Below are 26,105 nucleotides of genomic sequence, written 5' to 3'. Positions count from 1 at the left end.
GGGGAGAGAGAGAGAGAGAGAGAGAGAAAGGGGAAGGATGGGAGGGAAGGGAACGGAAGAAGGGGATCAATTGTATTTTGTTATCTGCATGCACATAATTTTCGATATCGCCAGGCGCCTCGCGTTCGAGGCGGCCTTTCCATATTGGTTTTGTCTCGGACTCGTTATCGGTACATTAATATGCTGCAAATCCGGATGTGTTACGAAATAAAGGTAGCCAATTATAACGCATCACGGGATTAATAGAGGATGCACGAGCATAGCTATCTGCAATGCAGCGAGGACTTCAGCGGTGAAATTCGTTCAATTTTCATTCGTTACTATCGACGATGTTGATTGGTCGATTGGTCGATTGTTTTTTGATGATAGTTGATTCGCAACAATTTCCTTTTAAATCTTTGCTTTTTGTATTTATGAATTTTTTATTATTATTATTATTATTATTATTATCTCTTCTATTCTCTTTTATTTTTCCTTTTCATCTTTTTTTTCTTTCTCTTTTTTTTTTTTTTTTTTTTTTTTTCATCGATAACTAAGCCATTTCATGATCGACGAAAAAAGTGGTAGTAAGCGAAAAGATAAAAAAAAAATAAAAAAAAAAAAAAAAAAAATATAAAGAAAAGAAAAAGATAAGAAAAGAAAACAAGGATGGAGAGACAGAGTCCGCGTGCATATTTGCGGATTAAACGAGACATCGGTTTGTCGTAGATAAAGGGGAGAGTATTATTCGGAGAAGAAGAAAAAAAATGGATGGGGAGTGGGGGGTGGGTGGGGGGGGGGAACAAATGAAATGGAATATGAAAGAAGTCACAAGCAGGTGTAATTTCATTTACAAATGTAATCGCGTTCACAAATCTTTTTTACTTTTTATAATGTTCCTTTTAGATCGGGCTGAAATCAATAATAAAGAGAAAAGGGAAATAGCAAAGGAACGAACTTATTATAATAAAAAAAAAAAAAAAAAAAAAAAAAAAAAAAAAAAAAAAAAAAAAAATATTCCACTTGATTTAGTACGTGCACCATTTTTAATTAATCATACAGTGACGTGTCTATTAGTGTACGTGTGTCTGTCTGTGTGTATGTGTGTGTGTATGTGTGCATATATATATATATATATATATATATATATATATATATGTATATAAACGTACTTTTAACAAACATTTTCCATTATTAGTTCAGCTAACGAAAAAGAGAGAGAAAGAAAGAGCGAGAGAGAGAGAGAGAGAGAGAGAGGGAGAGAGAGAGAGAGAGAGAGAGAGAGAGAGAGAGAGAGAGAGAGAGAGAGAGACGTAGTAACCAATTTACCGATCGTTATTACGCGAAGCCCGAAAGTTGCTTGCATTTTATTTTAATTTTTTTTTTATTTTGTTTCTTCTTCATCTTTTTTTTATTCCTTCTTTTTTTTTTTATCGAACATTTTTCATTATTAGTTTCAAAAAGCCTCGGGCCACGTTTCTGTACAACCTTCTCTCTCTCTCTCTCTCTTTCTCTCTCTCTCTCTATCTCTCTCTTTTTTCTCTCTCCAAGCGCTCTTTTTCTAGTTCGTTCGTTTTCATCGTTCCAAGAGGAACGTCCACAATTATAATGTAGTCGCCGCAATTATTTTCCCGCAGCATTATTCCCTCTAGCGAATACTAGTAGTACCCGTGATATTTCTCTCTCTCTCTCTCTCTCTTTCTCTCTCTCTATATATATATATATATATATATCTATCTCTCTATCTATCTATCTATCTGAATTCTTTTTCTCTATCTTCTTTTTCATTTCTTTCTATAGTCCATGCAAGAGGAATACCGTGGACAAAATATACATAGGTACATCCTATCCACTACCATTCCTATGCCCTTCCTTTCCTCTTTATCACCCCCCCCTTCTCAATTTATTCATCCCTGAGTACGCAATTTACCGACATGTTGAAAGTTCATCGTCATTTCTTTTCTTTTCCTCTGTCGTTGCATTTCCTCACATTTTTTTGCCCGGCTTTTCTCTCTCTCTCTCTCTCTCACATACACACACACACAATTATACATACATATGTATATGTATGTGAATGCGCGCGCGCGCGCGCGCGTGTGTGTGTGTGTGTAGATATAGACGTCAATAAAAACACAGAGAAAGGTTGAGAGAGTCCATCGCAAGCAAAGATCCTCCGGAATTTCATTTTCTATTTTTCCTACGAAGTGAGTTGTCCAATGAGTGAGAAAAAGAGAGAGCGAGAGCGAGAGAGAGAGAGAGAGATAGAGGTAGAGAGAGATAAGGAGAAAGAGAGGGAATTCTAAAGAATCGGGATGCAAGGGATGCCGTTGATTCCAAAGTGTTGAAGAAGGATAGATAGTTTTCCTCGTCTATTATATTATCCATGTGACACGTTCAACTACGGAAGTCGAGGACAAATTTGTGGCATGGTAAATGAGTTGCGAATTTTCTCTCTCTCTCTCTCTCTCTCTCTCTCTCTCTCTCTCTATTCCTGTCTAATGCTTTTACTCGATTATCGCAATTCAAGAGAAGTCTTACGGAAGAACGATTTCATTTTATTCTATCTCTATATCTGTATTAATCTTTCTCTCTCTGTTTCTCTCTCTCTCTCCCTCCCTCTCTCTCTCTCTGTCTTACTCTCTTTTATTCTTTTCACATATGTACATATTTATCTATCTAAATACATAATTACGTATTTATAAAGAAAAAAGAAAAGAAAAAAAAAAGAAATCATTTATTCATTTTACGTATATAGATAGTTATCATTCATTAAATGTTGAAATAAAAAATTCTATTGTACGTATGTTTGTGTGTGTGTGTATGTGTATATATATATATGTATATAAGTATATAGGTATATAGATTAAATTCATAAAATTTTTATTCAGCATGAGCATAAACGCGAACGATTTTAATACAAGTATTTAAAAAGGGAAATCAATGTAAATAAAGGTTTAATCAAATTACGAAATATTTCTTTTCATTTTGAATTGTCCGGCTTATCTAATTGAAATTATTTTTGGATTCACGTAAAATCATGATCACGAATCCGAAATAAACCAGAAAGAAATAGAAAGAGACATAGATAGGGACAAACAAAGAGAGAAGGATGAGGAACGAAAGGAGAAGAAGGAGGAGAAGGAGGAGGAGGAAACATGGCACTATTTTCCATAAGAGAATGCCATTTCATTCGTATGATTTCTCCCGAGTGTTACGTCACTAACAGAGAATGATATGAAAAGAGAAGGGGACGATAACGAGATGCGAAAAATGAGAAGGGACTGCGAGATAGTCGGCCTGTTGAAATTGCTGGTACAAAGGGACTCGAATATATAGATGGATAGATAGATAGATAGATAGATAGATAGATAGATAGATAGATGGATAGATAGATAGATAGATACGTAAATGAGAAAAATGGATAGCCAGAAAAAGAGAGAGAGAAGAACGGAAAAAAAAGAGCTAAAAAAATGGAGAAATCTCGTCAATTCGAAAAAAAAAGATTCTATCAAAAGCTACCGTAAAAATGACACTCGGCATACATATGCGTTATGTAAGTAAGTATATAGACATCTATGTTGAACGAACGAAGTAGGTATTATTCCGTCTCGTATTCTCGATGCATTGTCTGATTACTCTATTTTTTTTCTTCTTTTTTCTTTTTTTTTTTTTTTTTTTTTTTTTTTTTTTTTTATCCTTTTTTCTTTTTCTCCTTCATCAATAAAAGAATGGCAGATGAAAAGAATACGTATTATACATATGATATGTGAAAGCCATGCGCGATCTACTAGATCTTCATTTTCTATCTCTTTTTATCTCTCTCTCTCTCTCTTTATCTCTCTTCGATTTAGAACAGAGTATTTTACTGAATGTACTTTTTATAGTCGAAAAAGAGAGAGAGAGAGAGAGAGAGAGAGAATATTGCTATCAGAACACGTTATCGTAAAAAATGGAAAATGACAAACGTAATAATGAGATATGGAAAATGAAGGATACAATGAAATTTAAAACTTGTGACACGGCTATGACGTCTTTTACTTTATTTAATGCAACAATCTATATTTGATTTCAAGATCTATATTTTATGTGTATTTATGTGTACGTATATTTATTTGTATATAAGTATACATATGATACATATAGAATCTATATAGATTCGATGTTGATAAAAGTATGGAAATTCGAATAGTTATATGAGAGAAAAAGAAAGAGAGATAAAGAAAGAAAGAGAGAGAGAGAGAGAGAGATAGAGAAATATTTTTCTGCTTGTAAAAAGGATCGAAAGGTTAATATATTCGAAATGTTTATTAAATATCTATAACGTTCGTAATATTTTATCGAAAATTTTATTACAACGAAAGAATTACCAAAGCGATCATCTAATGATGATGCACTTAGAGATGATTTCATAAAGCAATTATTTTCTTTTATTTGGAATCTTTAAATCTGATTTTTTTTCTCTCTTCTTTTCTTTTTTCTTTTTTTTTCTTCTTCTTTTTGTTTTTTTTTCTTTTTTTTTTTTTTCATTCGACAGATTATAAAACTACAAACTCGACTTTGTGGAATTGATTTAATTAATAAGAAATTAAAACTAAAAAGAGTTATAAGAGAGATTTTAAAAGTCAATCAATTGATTTTTCAAACGATCTAATTATTTTTTTTAATCCGTTCCTGTTCTTCGTTGGAAAAATGATCATTTTTATTTTTGGATTTATTTTTTTTTTTTTTCTTTTCTTGTTTTTTTTTCTTTTTTTTTTTTCGAATATGAAAGCGAAAATGTCGTCGATCGAATCGAATTGTAAATAATCGAAAGGGAAAAGGTTGTATCGTATCGTCTCGTTCGCTATTATTTGGATTAATTTGTAAAAGGGGTAAACAGGTGTATATACAGGGCAAAAGTATGTATTTACGTATTGTACGTAACAATTTTCTCTTGGCTTTAAACCATCGGCACAACAGTTTGCCCACGAAAGTCAAAGCTTCGGCCAAAAGCTGCCATCCTGAAGTACATCCTCGATTAATAGCCACCTTAGAGTCAATGGGATGCGAAATTGCTTTCCTAAGGAGAGAGAGAAAGAGACAGAGAACGAGAGAGAGAGAGAGAGAGAGGATTTGTGTGTTGGCTTCGCTCCACGTCATATGTTAGCTGCTAGCATAGATTTTCTATATACATTAAAACGTATTATATTATAAACACGCGCGTTACGAAGTTACGTCTAAGGTATATATCACCTATGCACGCTTGAAAGGATTACGTAAAATATCGTAAATATCTTGAACAAGTTTAATAATAATAATATTATGTCTTCTTTATAAATATCATTGAAAATAATCGTTTGAATTATTTTCATAATAATATTCGATTATTCTCATTAAAATGTGATAAAATATATCGACGAGCTCTTTTTTATATATACATATATTAATTAAGTTTTTATTTTTATTTTTTTTTTTTTATTTTTTTTTTTTTTTTTTTTTTTTTTAATTATTCTTATAATGTTTATTCGATCTCGTAATGTTCTAATTTTATTATTCCTTGATACTTATATATGTATGTGTATATATATATATATATATATCGTGTATATATTTATACGTGTTTATATACAATATAAGTTCTCGATCGTATTTCTCATTAATACAGTTTTTCAAATCATATTAAAAATATAGAATTTCATAATTTCAATGCCATTGATTCGTTCATTTTGATAAAATATAAGTATTTATATAATATAAAAAAAGAAAGAGAAATTTAATAAATATTACAAAAAGTTCAAGTATTAAATTACGAATTAGGTGATATTTTTCGATTGTAATAATTTCTCGGATATTTAACGTATGAAATGATTTTAAAAAACAAAGAAAAAATTATCAAAAATAAAAGCACCGTCTCCCAATTTCCTTGGATTGAAAAAAAAGAAAAAGAAAAGAAAAAAAAAAAGAAAAAAGAAAAGCGCTGCATCGAAGACGATAAAAGTTAATCCTCTTTCTTGAAATCGCAAAACGTTTATTCTACCTCCTTCCTTTTTCCCCCCTTTCAATCCTTAATACTCCCTTCGTAGTTGATAACGAAATCCGATTTTGCGGAACTTGCGGAACGATACGATAAAGAAATTCTCGACGTCACGTCGTCGGTCCAATGAAAAAATATTTGAAGTGAAGAAATTTTTATTATATTTCATTTTTTATCATGCAAATCAAAATTCTATCGACGAATAAATAATTCAGAATTACGTTACACACTTTATTACACACACACACACACACAGACATATATATATATATATATATATAAATAAATTATTATTAAATCAATTTAATTATGTAAATTATTGTAAAATTTTGTTCAATTTCATAATTCCGATTTTATTATACAGATAAATATGTAAATCTTTCGAGTTCGTCGAAGAGGATTAAAAAACAAAGTTTTACTCGTATTATTGTTTATTTAAAATTAAATCGAATTTTATGAATTGTACGACATTTAAAATTTCTCCGTACGATCTTGATTAATGAAATCAAACCAAATAGAGAAATCTTTTACGTTGAAAACACTTCTTTTTTTCTCAGTGCAATGCACAAGATATCGATATTGAAATAAATCAAAACATTTTACTAATATGAATTGAGGGCATCAATTAGAATCATTTCTGATTTGATATTTTTATTTGATTAATAAAAGAATCAATACGTAACAATTATTATTATTATTATTATTATTATTATTATTATTATTATTAAAAAATTATGTTTCATAGTAATACTTCTGCATACGAGGATATGTGTGTGTATATAAGAAGGAGGGATAAGGGAAGATTAAATGAAATTTTGATTGAAAATAAACGAAAAGAGAAATGAAAAAGGAAAAAGAAAAAAAAAGAAAAAGGAAGACAAATAAAAAAAAAAAAAAAAAAAGAAAAAAAAAAGAAAAGAAAATTAATTATATCCCCGAATGGAGGGATGAGAAAAAAATTTTTTTTTTTAAATCGTGATAAAATCATCCTAGAGATATCTCAAGTTAACAATGTTGACGAAAGCAAATAAGATAACCCTATCTCGGTAATGGTACACGATTCTCTCTCTCTCTCTCTCTCTCTCTCTCTCTCTTCTTGTGTCTGGTGCATAGTCGACGTAAATAGAACAACGACGATACACAGCATTGCTTTATAATTACGTCGGTGGGCTTTGAAAGGTTAACCGCACGGCGGTTAAGGTAGACATGCATATGAACGTGTCGTTGTCACGGGCACTAATGGTCCGTTTACACGGTATCATTGGCGTAACCGCGAAACGTGCCTCCCCATTCGCCAAAGTTAACTTCTATTTCAAAATATAAAAAATATCATTCAATGAACCATTAAAATGCGCGGAATCGAATTCTTCGGAATGATGTGTTCTAAAATTTCTTTTTTTTAATCCTAAAGAAAAAGAAAAAAGAAAAGATAAAAAAAAAAAAGAAAGAAAGAAGTACGACTTACATTACAATTAAAATTTAAACAAATTCGAACCGATTAATGTTTTATCAAATCAAATTGAATCAAATCAAAAAAAAAAAAAAAAATATATATATATATATATATATATATGTACATTAATAATTGTCAAGTAAATCTTTTATCTACGAATCTTTTTATCTAATAATTTTCTAATGAAATAATTTATATATATATATATATATATATATATATATATATATAAATTAAAAAAAGGGATAAAAAAGAAGATCTTATAGATTTATCGAATAATTTTACGTTTTTAATCAAAGTCAATCGTCGAATAAGAAACGCAAGATAAATATGAAATGAAAACAAAAAAAAAAAGAAAGAAAAGAAAGAAGAAGAGAAAAAAAGAAAAGAGAAAAATGGAGAAGCGTGAAATTTCGCAAATTTCTCTCATCGAATCCCGTAGGATTTTAAATAATATAATAAGCACAACTGCGAATGGACGAACGTGTCATTCTCATCGACACAATGATCCATATCTCTTTTTATGTGTTAATGTGCATGTATATAAGAGAATAATACCATTGGCGTAACCATACGAATCAGAAAGTGTGATTTCGATGACTATAAAATATACACACATATACACGTGCACTCACGGCCACGCACACACACACACATAAACACATACACACACATATTCATGCATGCATCCTCATGCATTAATGCATGCATTAATACATGCATAGATGTATGTATATAATACGCACATGAACATCGCAAAATCTCTCTCGTACAGTCGCGGTCGTTTGGATTAGGCGAGCTGTGCACGCGATTTATGCTCGAGTAACTATTACTATAAGCCGGCCAAGGCGGTTCGTGATTAGAGCAACGATGATCAAATGCTATTCGAACTATCGTATTATTTAAAACGATCGATTCAATGCAAATATTATATTAACGATTTATATTAGATATCGAATTATAATATATATTTTATATATCTACGTTCTCAATGTATCGTCTTTTTACTTTTTAATTTAAAACATTTTTTAAATGATCTAGAGCACGATAATCGAATAAATTCTATATATAGACTTTTATTTTTATTTTCGATCTAACGTCCTCTTATCAATGAATTATTTTTACGTTCGATTTATATCGACAGAACGAATATACCTAACAATAATAATAATAATCGATATGTACAATCATGTATAATAATTCATATTGTGTAATATCGATCGAACGTTCGGTATATACTTAATACGTTCTATTATAAATTAATTATAAATTCGAAAGGTAATAAAATGATGAACAAAAAACGGGGAAAAAAGAAGAAAAGAAAAGAAAAGAAAAGAAAAGGAAAGAAGATAATAATGAAAAATTGAAAATCAATGGCGTCGTTTATGAGAGTCGATAAATATAAGGGGGTGGTGGGGGAGAAAAAGAAAAAACAAAGAAAAAAAGAAAGAAAGAAAGAAAAGGGAAACAAAAGTAAAGGAAAGAAAAAAAAAAAAGAAAAAAGAAAAAATAAGAAAAAAAGGCCGGACTTTAAGGCCTTTTAAAACTTCGGCTAAGGTAAATTCCTTCGGACTAGTATCCGCAATGCGGTTAAAATTTCTATTTGTTCTGCGAGTCCGTTCGTTGCACCGCCCTCGCGATGAAACGCAACAATGTTGGTTAATACCGTAAAGCCGTTCTGAAACTGGATTACCGTTCTATGTGCTAGCCCAAAAAGTAACTTCTCCAACTGGTACGGTTGCATTCTAGTTGCGAAGCCACAACGATTGGAACTTCTATTAAAAGAAAGAGATAGAGAGATAGAGAGATAGAGAGAGATAGAGAGAGATAGAGAGAGAGAGAGAGAGAGAGACAGAGAGAGAGGGAAGAACAATCGGCATGCCGAAAGCCACGAAAAAGCTTATACTTTCTATGTCGAAAAATCGTAAAAGAAAGAAAGAAAAAGAGGAAATTACACAAAGATGGTTGCTTGAAAAGAGAGAGAGAGAGAGAGAGAGAGAAGGAGAAAGAAGGGGTGAACGAGAAAATGTTCCCGACGTTTAATTCCGTCGTTCCGAGGCATCTCTACTGTCAGTCGTCTCTTGAAATAATAATAGAGCTTTCTTCATCATTCTCACGACTTATTTTTGTCCTTTTTCTCACTCTCTCTCTCTCTCTCTCTCTCTCTCTCTTTCGCTCTCTCGCTATTTTTCTCTTTTCTTTTTTTTTTTTTTTTTTTTGACCAAACCATCCTTCAAAACTCCAACGTAAATCGTGTAAATCGCTTCAATTTCGAAAGATTATTCTTAACTTATCCTTTCTTACATTTTCTTAATAACAAATATTCTATTTCTTTCATTGTTGTTTTATTAATATCAGGTGGTACATTCCATTTGTGGAATTTTTTTGTTTTTTTCGTTATACGATCTATCCCTTCTACCCTTTCCCTTGGCCCTCCCATCGAGCCGTATCGTATAAAAATTTCTATAAAAAAAAAAAAAAAAAATATCTAACCATAATGTTAGTCAATTTTGTAGTATAATCTAATTGTAAATTGATAGCTGTTTATCCCTTAAGTCACGTGTATTTCTTGTGATAATTTCATATATATTTTTTATTCATGTTATATTTGATATATGTGATCGTATTGATTTCAATTATAATTTATCGTCGGCCCCTTTTCTCTTTTTTCTTTTCTCTCTTTTTTCTTTCTTTTCTTTTTCTTTTCTTTCTTTCTTTTTTTTTTTTTGATATCATCATTTATTTACAAATTCGTCAATTTCTAATAAAAAAATTTTTTTATGATTTTATAAATAATAATAACAATATATATATATATATATATATATATATATATATATATATATATGTATTTTATATTTAATTTGATTTAAGGTAAAAAAAAATCATCATAATTATAAAATATATATATATATAGAGAGAGAGAGAGAGAGAGAAAGAGATACAATAGTAAAAAAGTAATGAATCGAACAAATTTCATTTGGAAAATGAAAGAATTTTTTTCAGTGATAAACTCGTTATTCTTCGTTTCTCCCCTCTTTTTATCCATCTCTTTCTCTCTCTCTCTCTCTCTCTCTCTCTCTCTCTCTCTCTCTCTCTCTCTCTCTCTCTCTCTCTCATCACTTCCGGCGGGGTCAATCGAACTAATGATCATTTACACTTGACTCTGTCAACAGTCTCCTCCGGTGTCGCAACGTCAACGCTCGTAACCAGTTTATCGTTAATCGTATTATTCGCCGGGGAAGCTCATCGAAGGACGCAAATTTTGTCGGCAAACATTTTGTCGCCACGCAATAGAGAAGCGTGAACGTTTGTTTGTGTGTCAAATAAACTACTCTCTTTCTCTCTCTCTTACTCTCTCTCTCTTACTCTCTCTCTCTCTCTCTCTCTCTGTCTCTCTCTCTCTCTCTCTCTCTCTCTCATATTCACTCACTCTGTTTATTTTTCTCTCTTTCATTTACTGTCTTACATACAATGTCGCATAATTTCAATAGTCATCTAATAGACAACAAATTTTATTTCCGATCGAACGTTTTTCTCTTCTCTCTCTATGATTTTTCTTTTTTATCCTTATCCTTTTTTCCTTTTTCGTAATTCTATTTCGTTCGTAGAGAAGAAGAAAAAAGTCCATACCGATAGTAATCAAACGTTATAAACAATTTTTTGTTTCTTTTTTCTTTCTTCTTCTTCTTCTTCTTCTTCTTTTTTTTTTACTTCGTGTCCTTTCCTACGTTCCTGATTTTTTTTTTCCTTCCTTTTTTTTCTCTCTTTCTTTCTTTCATTCATACATTTTTATTTTTTCCTTTCTTCTCGTCGTTGTTACTCTCTAATCGATGAGAATGGTTTTTCAGAATAATTTTTTTTTTTCTTTTCTTCTGTTTTCTTTTTCTTTCTTTTTTTTCTTTTTTTTTTTTTTTTTGTTTTTACGTTTCGCGTATCGTGCTGATACACGTAGAAAAGTGTAGAATCGGTAGAGAATATAGGCACATCCAATGAATACGACGGAGGAGGAGAGGAGGACTGGAGGGAGGGGGAGGGTGGTGGTGGTGTGGTGGTAGTGGTGGTATCCATCTCTCTCAGTCGTAAAATAAGTATGAACGCTCGAAATGGGTTTATATTCTCGTGCGGTTACGATGCGAAGGCTGTCGTCAAAATGGATGAGAGAATAAAACACAAATGGGAGAAGGAAAGAGAGAGAGAGAGAGAGAGAGAGAGAGAGAGAGAGAGAGAGAGAGAGAGACGATGCGATAACGGACGACGATATCCTTTCGAATACAGTATTCGTGTGTGTGCGCCTGATTCATCATATTTTCATCTCTCTTTTACTAAGAATAAAAATATCTATAAGAGAGATAGATAGATGGATATACATATATATATATATATATATATACAGAGAGAGAGAGAGAGAGAGAGAGAGAGAGAGAGAGAGAGAAGGAAAATACAAGGGAAATAAAGACAGAGAAAAAAAATTTTTATCGTTGCTCACATTTAAGACGATTGAAACGTATGAAAAAAAAAAAAATAAAAAGAGAGAGAGAGAGAGAGAAAGAGAGAGAGAAATCTCTCTCTCGGATTCTTTTGCTTTAAAGGAAGAAAAACGATGAGGGAGCCTTTAGCAAGTCGATTTTATCTCACTGACGAGTTTTCTCAGTGTTCCAGAAAAAAAAAAAAAAAAAAAAAAAAAAAAAAAAAAAAAAAAAAAAAAAAAAAAAAAAAAAGATAAAAAGGAAAAGTAAACCAAAAAGTAGAAAAAAAAAAAAAAAAAAGAAGCAGCAACAGCAACATCGCAGCTCGCCGTTGCGTAGTCCTTTGGCAATATTCGACTGAAGTTAGGCTCCCTTCGCGGAAAGCAATTAAGTGAAAATATTTCGTGAGAAAGAAAAAGAAAGAGTGAGAAAGAGTGAAAGATAGAAAGGCAGAAGAGATAGATACGGGAGAAACTTTGCGAAAAAAGAAGAAGAAGATTCGAAGATCTTAAACTTGATTAGATCACATCGCGGAAACTCATAATTATAGTTGGCTTCTTCTTTCTTTCTTTCTTTCTTTCTTTCTTTCTTTCTTTCTATCTATCTTTCTTTTTTTCTTTCTTTCTTTCTATCTTTTTTACATTCTTTTTTATGAAAGAAAAGTTTTTCGAATAGCCTTCTTATCTTTCGATAAAATTGAGCTTTTCTCGGTCCAATGGAGACGGAGATAAAAGATTTCTTTTTTCTTTCTTTTTTTTTCTTTTTTTTCTCCTTCTTCCTCTTCTTCTTCTTCTTCTTTCTTTTCTCTTCTCTTCCAAACGAAAGATATTTCACGATAATCCCATTTAAGTTCTATACGATTTCATCGAATTATTTCTTTCGATTTTTATAGAAAAATATTCGTTGGAATTTTTAAATGTTCTCTCGCGATTAATTTGTCTGAGAGAATTTCATTTGAGTAGATCGAAAGATTATTTTTTATTTTTTTTCCTTTTTTCCTTTTTAGTTTTTCTTTTTTTTTTCTCTTTCTTTCTTTTTGTTTTCTTTTTTTTTTTTTGTTTTCTTTTTTCGTTTTTATTCATAATCATTTATAAATGAGCGTATATCGAACGTTTTTTCTTTTTTTTCTTTTTTTTTTTTCTTTTTTTTTTTTTTTTTCTTCTTCCTCTTCTTCTCGTTATCATTAAAATTCGATATTCGCATGAATTTAACGTTGCATCATTCGACAGAAAAGTTTTCATCGAGTAAATCAACTTTTTTCTTATTATTATGATAATTTCTTTATTTGTTATTATTATTATTATTATTATTATTATTATTATTATTATTATTATTATTATTATTATTATTATTATTATTATTAGAATAATACACGCAAGAATTTGAAGTTGCACTAATTGTGAAGAAAATTAATTTCATCGATTAGATCTCTATCTTCCTTGTAAAACTATTATAACAAAATTCGTTTTGCGATCAAGATGCAACTGCAACGTTTGACGGAGAATTTCATTGATAATAAAAAGAAAAGGAAAAAGGAAAGAAAAGAAAAAGAAAAAGAAAAAGAAAAAAAGAAAAGAAAAAGGAACAATTAAACTTTCGTCAGCTTTATCAAATAAAATTGTTTGATTTTTTATCGCATAATAATAGATTTACGTGATATAATAAAATGGACGATTTGAAAATCGTTTCAAAACGAAATTCTTTCTAATCCGATCTCGTAGATGATTTTTCGAATTTTCATAAGGAAAGAAGAAATAAATAAGGAAAGAAATACAAAAAGAAAAAAAGAAAGAAAGATAAAATAGACGTGGATGAGAGTGGGTGAGTGACGGGGGAAAGAAAAAAAAAGGAAAAAAAAAAAAAAAGAAAAATAAAAAGAAAAAGTAAACGAGAGATAGATAAAGGACAGCTTGATGCCCTTTTACGTGAGAGCCAAGAGTTTTGATACTCGGAGGACAATTTTCTTCTCTCTTTTTCTCCCTTTAAAAAGACCTCTTCAACGATAGCGAGCACTCCCATTTTTTTTCACGGATTACAAATACTAGAACTAGAAGTTTGCATTGCGATTTAAAAGGGGAACTAATTGCAATGACGACGAAGAGAATGAGAGAGAGAGAGAGAGAGAGAGAGAGAGAGAGAGAGAGAGAGAGATGCATTTGCTTTAGCAACTGTGTTCATCGATGAAAAAAAAAAACATCGTTCCACGTTGCATCCTTCAAGCATGTTGCTATCATTTCAACGATTTACGAGAAAACTTTACGTATAAAGATCCGATGATATTTTTTATCTCTATCTATTTTTCTATCATATTCTTCTTATAAGAATTACAAACAAATAAAAAGATAGAGTAAGTTTATCTAAATCACGGCTCTATCTTCTTTCATTTTTTTCGTTCTTTTATAAAATCGAAAGACAAATTGTTGAAAGTATAAATAAATTTTGGTATTCAATGAATAAGATACATACATATATACATACATACATACGTATATACATACATATTTTGTTTAAACGAAATATAATATTTGCTTAAAATGTATGGTTCTTACTTTTCTAATAATACGACTTTAATAATCGAGAAAAAGATCAAAGAATAAATTATATGTTCAATTTAACAAAGTAAACTTTTACGTACTTCCTTTTTTACGTTAATTTGTTTTGCGAATATTATTATTACTATTATTATTATTATTATTGGATAAGGGAAACGAATGAATGAAAATAATCCACTATTATTTGTAAGTATTTATTCTAATATAATTAGAAGATAATTATATAAGTCTAATTGACTCGTTAATTTTTATCCGATTTATCCTTTTCTTTTTTGATAGGAGAATAGTATAATTTGCAAAAATATTACTGATATTATTAATTTTATTGCCCATCAACGAGATATTTAAATTGAAAATTATGTGAACCTTTATGTAGATACATTTAGGTATCTTTCGTAATGCTTGATAGGTTTCGACATCTATCGAAGAAGATATATATATATATATATAAAGAGTGACATTTTGTAAAGTATCCAATGAGTTTTCAAAATCTTGACAAGCCCAGATTCTCTCTCTCTCTGTCTCTCTCTCTCTTTCTGTCTGTCTGTCTGTCTTTCTCTCTATTTCTCTTCGTTAAGTCGTTCTACTAAACGAGAATGAAGCCGAAGAAGGAAGTTTGAGCTTCTCTCAACTAACAAGGAGAGAAAACGAGAGTTTACGCGCTATTGCTCAAAACCGTAATACCATGGAAAAGTTGGTTTGTTAAAAAAGAACGAGATGGAGAACGTATCTTATCTTCTTCCTTTTCGTTGTGTCGAATCGTACAAATGAACATCCTTTCTCCTATTCTAAATTATTATTCGAAATGTAAAATGAGAGAAAGAGAGAGAGAGAGAGAGAGAGAAACTGTATTATTATATTAACTTATCAAATATAAGATCTTCAAGAAAACTTGAAGAAAGAGAGAGAAAGAGAGAGAGAAAGAGAAAGATAAATATATTCTTTGATAATAATTTTAATTATGGCAGTATTGAATAAATCGAGACAACAAATTTAAAATGAAATTATACATATTAATTTCATATATAATTGATAAATATATTTGACAAAATGATTACGTACAAATTTGTTATATTTTATTATTCTCAAATTCATATCATATTAAATATTTAAATGATATAAATATTTGATCATATTTTGATTAATGTGGTAGATAAATATATATATATATATATATATATATATATATATATATATATATAACATGATATACACATATGGATTTAATACATGAGAATATTTTTCAAAATATATTTATATACAAAATGTATAAATTATTGTAATATCAAAATTCTATTATATCCAATTATATGTACGTGTCTGTATATATCGAATTTTATCATTTATCTATTTATAATATATTTAAATGTACTTTCCAATATATTTGCATCTCTAACTACAAATACATATATACATATATACATACATACATACATACATACATACATACATACATACATACATATATACATATATGCATACGCGTATTTGTTCTATACGAAAATAATAATTTGACAAAGCAATGAGAGGCGAAAATATGAAAGAGAAAAAGAAATAGAGAGAAAAAGAGGGAGGGAGGGAGAGAGAGGGAGAGAGAGAGAGAGAGAGAGAGAGAGAGAGAAAGAGACAGAAGAGGACTATGCCGGGTCGCGGAAGAGGGTGCGGTTGAGCGAAAAGGGGTATTGGAGGGGAGGCGTTTTGATCGTCGTGCCCCCTGTACGAAAGGAACGACGGAGGATGGAAGAGGGTAAACGAGAGAGGACACGAGAGGGTGGAACTGGCCGGCAGGCACTGCTGCCGATCGATGCCGCAGCATCGTGTATCTCTCTCTCTCTCTCTCTCTCTCTCTCTCTCGTTTCTCCCTTCTTCTCCCTCCCTCTCTCTCTCTCTCTCTCTCTATCTCTCTTTCTCTCTTTCTCTCTTTCTCTCTCTAGTTTAACTGTGTTTCAAGCTGCTTACACGTGCGTATGTACGTATTCGTGTGCACGCGCACGCAAATGAACGAACGGGACGTATTCTCTGTCCTCCGTTCAACTGGGGATACTATTGGATTGACAGGGTCCTAGGGGTAAGAGAAGAGGGGGTTACTATCGTCGCAGAATCGTGCCTCGAAGGCTGACCGACTCTACCCTTGTGTGTGTGTTTTTTTTTCCTCCCTTTTTACTTTTTCCTTTTCTCTCTCACTCGCTCTTGCTCTTCGCTCTTATTCGTTTTTTTATTCTTTCCTCTTTTTCCCCTTTCGATTCTCAGAGACGGTCTCTCTCTCTCTCTCTCTCTCTCTCTTTCTCTATGTCTCTTCTCTTTTCTTTAGCTTTCTTTTTTTTGTTGTTTTCTTTTTTCTTCTTTTCTCTTTTTCCGTTTTTCTTTTCTTTTATTCTCCTTTTTTTTTTCTTTTTTCTTTCCTACTTTTTTTTATTTCACTCCCTTTTTTCGCAAACGAAGTAGAATTGAATCCCTGCCAATTTGAAAGTTTTCTCGTGGAATGAAAGAATGAAATACCTACGTACAATACCAACGTACATGCATGTGTATGTATACTGTAACTGTATATACTGTACATACTATGCATATATATATATATATATATATATATATATATATATATATATATATATATATATACATGTGTCTATTCTCGAAGAATGATACTTCGAAAGAGTATAGAATATGGTTGCTCGATTATTTCGAACGATACAAATCGGTACGATTAAGGCGATAGTAGGTATAATATGAAATAAGAGGTGAAAAGAAAAAGAAGAAGAGAAAAAAAAAAAAAAGAAAAGACAAGAAAAGAGGAGGAAAAAATAATTGGATAAAAAATAAAAAAGAATAAAAGTGGTATTGTGTTTAAAAAAAAAACAAAAAGAAAAAAGAAAAAAAAAACAGAAAAAAAAAACAGAGAAAAAAAGGAAACAGAAAAAAAAGAAAAAAAAAAAAAAACGAAAAAAGAAGAAGGCGAGAGGAAAGAAAGGAGAAATAAGAGAAAATATCAAAACCAGTCGAAATTTCCGAACGACTAATTCTCAATCGATACATTAGATTTGTATAGCTACGTTGGTTCAGCCCGGTATAAATCGATCGCTCGCAGCAACGGTGTGAGACGAAGCGAAAAGCGGGAATGGGGAAATGGGGAATGGGTAAATGGGGAATGGAGGGTGGGTGGAGGGAGGGAGGTGAATGGGTGGAATGGAGGATGTAGGATGAAGGGGGTGGGGATTGGAAAACGTGCGGCAACGCGTCGATAATAATTCGACGAGTGATTTCGACGTGGCCCGGGCCCGTGTAATCACCCTTATCTCTCGCGTACCTTTTAATACGGTCACCCCTTCCCCCCTCCCCTCCCCACTACTACCATCACCAACACCATTCACCCCTCAAGCCCCTTAAGCTCCTCCCAAATCTCGTTCATCCCTTCTCGTTATAGCCCTTTACACATCGCGTTCGTCCAGCTCGACGAATTCGTGATTTCACGCGCGTCTAACCGCCCTGACGAAGCTAAAATTAATCGTTTGTCGCGTGCAATTCGCGTTATATGTATGTACGTATGTATATATATATATATATATATATATATATATATGTACGTATGTATATGCATGTACATAGATATGTATAACATTCGGTTTAACAGTCCGTCAGTCCGTAGAAATAATTGCCTACTCGTTCCTTTCCACTCTGGTTGTGTCCTGAAACTACCTAACTACCTATCTCTACCTACCATTACCTTCCTGCCTATCTACCTACCTACCTACCTACCTACCTACCTACCTACCTACCTACCTACCTACCTACCTACCTACCTACCTACCTTTTCCTCCCTTTTGTTCCTTTATCGCACGAATATTAATTTCATTCGAGTCGTCCGACCGTCCAGGAATGTTTCGATTAAACCCGATTGTTGTATCTCATTGTATATATGTATATATATGTATTCGTATTTGAGTACCGTCAAATATGATATTTTTATTTTCTTTCTTTCTTTCTATCTTCGTTTCTTTTTCTTTGTAATTTTTTAATTTTTGAATTTTTTCATTTTTTCATTTTCAACCTATACTTATTATTTAGCATTTTATTTACGATATATATGTATATATATATATATATATATATATGTGTGTGTAATATTTAATAATGTAATATATATTTAATATATTATATAACATACATACATTATCCTTTGCGATAGAAAAATTTTGATATGGATAGATTTATTTCCGATAAATTTTTTCAATTTAAATTCTTACATCTGCTACGTCGTGTCTATTTTTCTTTTTTTTTTTTTTTTCCCCTTTTCATTTTACAATAAAACATTTTTCAGTCACGAGTGGGGATCAATCAATACGATCTGCTGGAAGAATCGAAAATGTTTTTATATTTCCAAACAACGAGAATAGAATTTTATTTCGATTTGACTTACGATATGTATTGTTTAATATTACAATGATAAAAAGAAAGAAAAAAAGGAAGAATGATTTTCGATAAGGACGAATTAAAATCGTTTCATTTCATTGTCATTATCAAAATATCTAATATGCGTATAAACTTATCGAATAACAATAAACGTCTAAATCCTTTGACGGAGCTTCTGCCTTTCCTCTTCTTTCATTTCACTCATCTTTAACAAAGGTTCTCTTTCGTCAACGTTTACAATTCCCGCCGTTTTAGTTCCTTTCACAACCATCGGCTATGAGTTAAATGGCACCCTTACAAATTACCCGTTCCGAGCGATTTATCAATGTCTTCTTCTTTCTCTCCACCTCTTCTACTACCACCTTCTCTATCTCTTCTTCCTCTTCCTTTTCCTCCAACTTTTCCTCCTCCTGCTCCTCCTTCTCCTCTTCCTCCTTCTTCCCCTTCTCCTCCTCCTTTTTCTTCTCTTTCTTCTTTCTCTGTCAACCCCTTCGAGAATGTCTCGTCGTCTAAGCATTATTATCGCAAGGATATTCCTGTGTCTTTATGATGCTTGAAAATTGATATCTAGCTAGCTAGCTACCTTAAATGTATCTTAGCTTCTTTCGAACTTTTAAGATGCACGCTTGGTAACTTTAATATTCAAATATTTAAAGAAATTTTTCATGTTTATGACTTTATACTTGGAATAGTTGAAAAGAGAGAGAGATAGAGAGAGAGAGAGAGAGAGAGAGAGAGAGAGAGAGAGAGAGAGAGAGAGAGAGAGAGAGAAGAAAGAAAGAAAGATCTAAACAAATTATTTATCTTAATCAAGCTCTCCTTGAAAGAATTATCATATAAATATTATATTATAATTTGTTTATTTAATTTGTATAATTTTTCTCATAATTATTATAAACATATAGATTATTTTTTTATAGTAAATATACTCTATACAAGGGATATACTATTACGTACATACGTATAATAATATTTTATGATAAATAAATTATAAAGAATATTTGTCTTTTTTTTTGTTTTTTTGTTTTTTTGTTTTTCGCGTTAGAAAATTATTTAGAATAATATTGTATTTAATAATGGTAAACAATTTTCATAAGTTAATGAATGTTTTCGAAAGTAAAACTTTTTGTTTTCTTCTTTTTTTTTTTTTTTTTTTTTTTTAATTACACCGCCATATATATATATATATTATATATACTACTGAAGTATGTATGTACAATACACATGTAAGTACGTACGCAAGCATAATTTCGGAGCACAATAAAAAATTAATAACGATGGAATAGAAACGAGCTCGGGAGCTAGAAAGAACGTCGACATTCGTAATTTGATTATTATTAATGAGATAGAGAAGCATATGAAAAAAAAAAAAAAAAAAAAAAAGAAATATTGTTACTTCTCCAACGTTGGTTTATTTTTTCTCTTTTTTATTATTTTCTTTTTTTTTTTTCTTTTTTTTTCTTTTTTTTCCCTCATATAGACCAACCAAAAAGGAGAAAGTAAACGGTAATTAATAATTTTCACGTAAGTAGATAACGGTTTCAAAGGGATCTATATGCCATCGTGTTAAATAATAATGATAATAACGTGTGTCATCGTTAATATCAACGAGATGATCTTACTATCTTGTCTTTGACGAATCCTGTTAAATTTTAACGAGTCACTCGCGTTGAATTAGTTTCAAGATTTATATCTCGTCAATTTGTTAATTTCTATTTTTTTCTTTTTTTCTTCTCCTTTTTTTTTCTTTTTTTTTTTTTTTTTGATATACTCAAATACATGCATACGTGCATATACATATAACATATACATTATTATTATAAATATATATATATATATATATATATGTAATAATATACAATATATACATATATTTTATTCAATTGAATTCTTACATCATAATATAATATAATATAACTATAATAAAATATATTATAATTAATTCAAATTAATGAGAAACGTATAAATTTCAATATATGTGTGTATGTGCGTGTGTGTGTGGCATATTGGGGAAAAAGAAAAATTACTAGGAAATAAAATTCTATCGGATCGATTAGATCATTGAAATAATAGAAATAATAGAAAGTTACTAATCGATTAAACGAATGAAGAAAGTGGATATAGACGGCGTGAAATATCAGACGGCAATTACTCGGAAGGTCATTCATTAGTATTCCACATTACTCGCATGCATATGCATACGTCTGGGGTGGCTACACGCTCGTGACTCGGTGTCCTCGAACTCTGCTCCGTTTCTCTCATAACCTCGTCTCCCCTCCCTTTCTCTCTCTCTCTCTCTCTCTCTCTCTCTCTCTCTCTCTCTCTCATACCCTCCTCAACCCTTCCTTTCTCTTCCTTCCGCCCTCTCGAAAGATCAAGAACACTTTACGCGTTAGTTCGCATTAGATTTAATCTAGATGATATTAGAAAGTACTCGTGTCTAACGCAATGGGAAATATTACCTTTGCGTGTTAAACAAGAAAACTGTTATGATCGTATTATCTTTGTCTCTCTCTCTCTCTCTCTCTCTCTGTATCTTTCTATCTTTCTTTCTTACTCGAGAAATAAAATCATTTTATTTTGTTGAACGATGAATTAAAAAAATAAACGAAAATTTTCTAAACGTATAATCATCATAAATTATATACATACATATATACATATATATATATATATATATATGTATGTATGTATGTATATACTGTACATTTGTAATACGTTGACTCTTCGATAACTTAGTTCGATAGGACTAATCGTTATTACTAGGACTTTTGGTCTGATATGAAAGAAGATTAATGTGGTTAAGTTAAGTGTTAACCGTAACACCACCGCTTGACATAACTTTGGAGACACGAATACTTTAAGTTATTTCCGACAATTCGTTGGACAGAAACATAAAGGTAAAAGAAATTGATGATGATGATGATGATGATGATGATGATGATTTTTAAAAGGGTAACCGATAAATCGCTGCGATAATAATTCGCCCGAAACACTTATTTACGTTCGATAAAGTATCGAGGTCGACCTCGCATTCCTTTCAAAATGCGATCGTATATATAATTTGTTCCTTTTTTTTTTTCTTTCCTTTGTTCTTTTTTTTTTCTTTTTCTTTTTTCTTTTTTTTTTTTTTTTTTTTTCTTCTCTCCCCTTTCCATTTCCTTCCTTTCGTTTCTCTAGTTTTAAATAAAAATTATTTAAACAGAAGTCGGCACGAAAGAAATGATTCGCACGTGAGAACCCGACCATTTATATATTTCTTATTTCAAGATAATTCAACTTTTTAGATAATTAGAGAACGATACACACAGAGGGTAATATAAATTATTAATAATATACCTATATATATATATATATATATATATATATATATATATATATATATATACCTATATATATACTTGATGAAATGAATCACGAAAAGAATCGTTTTCGTTCTACGATATTATTTAACGACATTTTCATAGGGGTGGAGAGGGGGTGGGGGGTGGGGGTAGAGGAAAGAAAAGAAAACGAAAGAAAGGAAAAAAAGAATCATATAAATTTCTGAACAATTTCACAGTATACTTCAATAATTAACGTGACAAATTTTTTGATAATATGTGATAAAAAAAAAAAAAAAAAGAAAAATAAGAAAGGAAGAAAAAGAAAAAGAAATAATAAAAAGGAAACGATCATTTTCTCTAATACTAATCGAACGTCACTTTTATCGTCGTCAACGGGTCATAATCATATACTAATCGAAATCAATTTCATTTTGTTACAGCGAAACTCGAGATGCCGCCGAAGGATTGCAGCAGTGCCAGAGGGAATCATGATCTTGGGATGAATGGTATAATATTACATTCCCACCTCATTTTGGTACTTGGTTTAACCCTTGGAACGATTGCATTAATGCGAATGAGGACGACGTTAGAACTTTCTGGTACCTACGAAGGAGCTCCTCGTCTAACGCACGTCGCACGAGCCGTCCTCACTCCAATGGGAACTCCAAGTCGTTGATCCAACAACTAATAACAATAACAACAACAATAACAACAACAATAATAACAACAGCAAGAAGAAGTAGTCGAATGGTAGTCGAGAAACGAGTACATAATATATATATATCGAAAGAGATCGAGCAAATAATCGTTGAAATAAAACAAAACAAAACAAAACAAAACAAAAAATATATATATATATATACATATACCAATGATTCTGGTACGATGAGGCAGGTAGCCGAGTTGACGTTGATGAAAGAAAAAGGAGAAAAAAAACGAGTAAAAAAAGAAACAAAACAAAAAAAAAATGATTAAAAAAAAAGGACAAAAAAACAAACAAAAAGAAAAGAAAAAGACAAAAAAAAAAGAAGAAGAAGAAGAAGAAATAGAAAAGATATGAAGATAGGACGAGGAAAATAGTGAAAGATTAAAAAAACAGACATATCAATCGGTAACTCCCCTTTGTCATAAAACAAGGGGGATGATGTTGTCATAAAGTAAGGGTATGAGACGAAGATAATCTCGTCGGGTACGAGATAACGAAAGCCAAAATCGACGACCATCGAGATAATAAGATGATGACGACGATAACAACGATGACGATGATGACGATGATGATGACGATGATAATGATAATGATGATGATGATGATGATGATGATGATGATGATGATGATGATGATGATGATAACGATGATGAGGGTTAGGACGACGATGGAAATATATCTTCCGAGAGTTCTTAAGAAAGAAAAAGAAAAAAAAAAAAGAAAGAAAGAGACAACAATAACAACAAACACAAGAAGTATATAAATATATGTATGTGTATATATATATATATATACATATATACATATATATATATATATAGATTAAATCGTCGAACGGAGAACGTAATGTCGGCCATTGTCCTTCTCACGCGTTCTCCGACGATCAACCGCGATATAGACTAATGAAGTGCAATGAAGAAAATGTTGTAGAGAGAGAGAGAGAGAGAGAGAGAGAGAGAGAGAGAGAGAGAGAGAGAATGAACGAACGAACGAACGAATGAATGAACGAATGAATATGTGAATGAATCAGAATGAAAACGAGAAGACAATGTGGATGAATGAACGATCTGCCGCGAATATTTCATCCATATTAGCTCCGTTCTGAAATGATGCCTGATGATGATGATGATGATGATGATGATGATAATGATGACTGATTTGATAGGATGCGTGAATCTCTAGGTTGGACGAGGCCATGATCAAAAATTATTGCTTGCATTTTATGTATATATATATATATATATATATATATATATATATATATATATATATAAATGCTAGGTTCGAACGTTCGGAGCTGAACATCGGCGAATCACTTATTTCAATCGTGATAAATACTTCCTAAGGTAACCTCCAAGGTTAAAGGAAGTTACTAACGACTCCATTATCGTCTACCTTTTTCTCCCTCTCTCTCTCTCTCTCTCTCTCTCTCTCTCTCTCTCTCTCTCTCTCTCTCTCTCTCTCTCTCTCTCTCTCCTTTCTTTCTTTCTTTCTTTTTTTCTTTCTTTCTTTCTCAAAAGAGTTATCTCAAAAGCATATAGCTTCGCAGGTTCCGAATTTTCTTTTTCTTCTTCTTTTTCTTCTTCTTCATCTTATACTTCTTAAAGAGAAAAAGAAAAAGGGAAAGAAAATGGTGAAGGACCTAAACGTGATTAATCTTTTTCTTTTTCTCTTTTTTTTTTTTTTTTTTTTTTTTTTTTTTTTTTTTTTTATAAAAGAACGTTTCTTAATCGAACTCAGCTTTCTTTTCTGAAATCATATATATATATATATATCGTATGTCCTTGCTTTTTTTCCAATTCGATCGTTTTAAAAATGAAAGGAAAAGAAAGTGTCAGGGAAAGTAAAGAGGGAAAGAGAGACAGAGAGAGAGAGAGAGAGAGAGAGAGAGAGAGAGTGATGGCGGATGGTAGGTGGGAGGGAAGGGGTGGGAAGCCTGATGGATAAGAAGAAAGAAAGATCTCGTTAAAAGTATCGAACGTAAGTTTCCTTCTCACATTTCCTCCATACGATTTTACGAGACGAAACGTTACGATCGCGATACGATCGAACGTCTTCGCGTTCTTCCACTTAAGAAATAATAGGTCGAAACGATCGCTATCTCTATCCGCCTGTATTTTCTATTGACGATAAGGATCGTAACTCGTTTAGATCTCGGACGAATCGCTATATTGCGTGACGAAGGCAAACTCGCCCACTCATGGTACGATCGACCGATGTGTTCGGTAGTCTTCTTCTTTTTCTTCTTTCTTCTTCTTTCTTCTTCTTTCTTCTTCTTCTTCTTTCTTCTTCTTTTTCTTTTTTTTTCTTCTTCATCCTTCGATTCGATTAGCTTCTTCGAAACTCTCCCTTTCCCTTTTCTTTTTGTCTCTTTTTTTTTTTTCCTTTCTCTTCGTTTCCTCCTAACACAAAAGTGACTTTATTAAATCTCTTTTCGCCACATTTTTATTCCTTTCTTTGCTTCCTTTTTATTTATTTATTTATTTATTTAATCATTTATTTATTTATTTATTTATTTATTTATTTATTTTAGCTTTTTTTTCCATTTTTTCTTTCTCTTCTCTTCGTCCTTCTTTTCTTTCTTTTTTATTCTTTTTTTTCTTTCCTAGGATCATTGCTTTCATTCGTTTTTTGTTTTTTTTTTTTTTTTTTTTTTTTTTTTTTTTTTTATTTCTTTTCAATCGATCGGAAAATAATGAAACGAACGTACGTACGCTTTTACTTCAATTATTATTACGACGTTAATATTACAATTTGCAATTTTAATTCGTTCCAACGTGTAATCGTAGTCAAAGTAATAAAACATAGATCGTCTTTATGACATTTCATTAATATTTGATCAATTTACTTTCTTTTTAATCGTTTCCCCTTCACCCTTCCCCCGCCCCCCTGTCAACGTCTTAATTGAGAATATTTTATTTCTTTTATTTGCTCTTTAAATTTGCATGCAATAGGTTTTTTTTCTTTTTTCTTTTTTCTTTTTTCTTTTTCCTTTTTTTTTTTTTTTTCATATTCTCACATCCTATCTTCCATCTCTCATTTCATATCTTACAAATCTTAAAATAATAATAAATATTTCATTGTAAAATCAAAAATATCCTATTCGATCGAAATAATCCATTATGACGAACGTTTAATTCTTTTATTATCGCTATATTATCTGGGTCATCGTGACGAAGACATTATAGATGGTTAGA

The 26,105-nt window shown here is 31.2% G+C and overlaps 1 protein-coding gene across 4 annotated transcripts in view; it reads left to right on the top strand.

Annotated features, from left to right (window-relative positions):
• LOC124951922 (acetylcholinesterase-like) overlaps window positions 1-23,885 on the top strand; it is an 81,131-nt gene extending 57,246 nt beyond the window's left edge. For all 4 annotated transcript variants that reach the window (XM_047501030.1, XM_047501033.1, XM_047501031.1 and 1 more), the window contains one exon: window positions 22,643-23,885. In XM_047501030.1, coding sequence (XP_047356986.1) covers window positions 22,643-22,878 — 236 coding nt within the window. In that variant the 3' untranslated portion in view covers window positions 22,879-23,885. The remainder of the gene's footprint in view (window positions 1-22,642) is intronic.
• Window positions 23,886-26,105: the final 2,220 nt, after the last annotated feature.

The sequence above is a fragment of the Vespa velutina genome, chromosome 9 (genome assembly GCF_912470025.1).
Source record: "Vespa velutina chromosome 9, iVesVel2.1, whole genome shotgun sequence".
NCBI classification, from domain to species: domain Eukaryota; kingdom Metazoa; phylum Arthropoda; class Insecta; order Hymenoptera; family Vespidae; genus Vespa; species Vespa velutina.
Note: the sequence above shows the minus strand (reverse complement) of the source record. Positions and strands in the feature narration are given on the sequence as shown.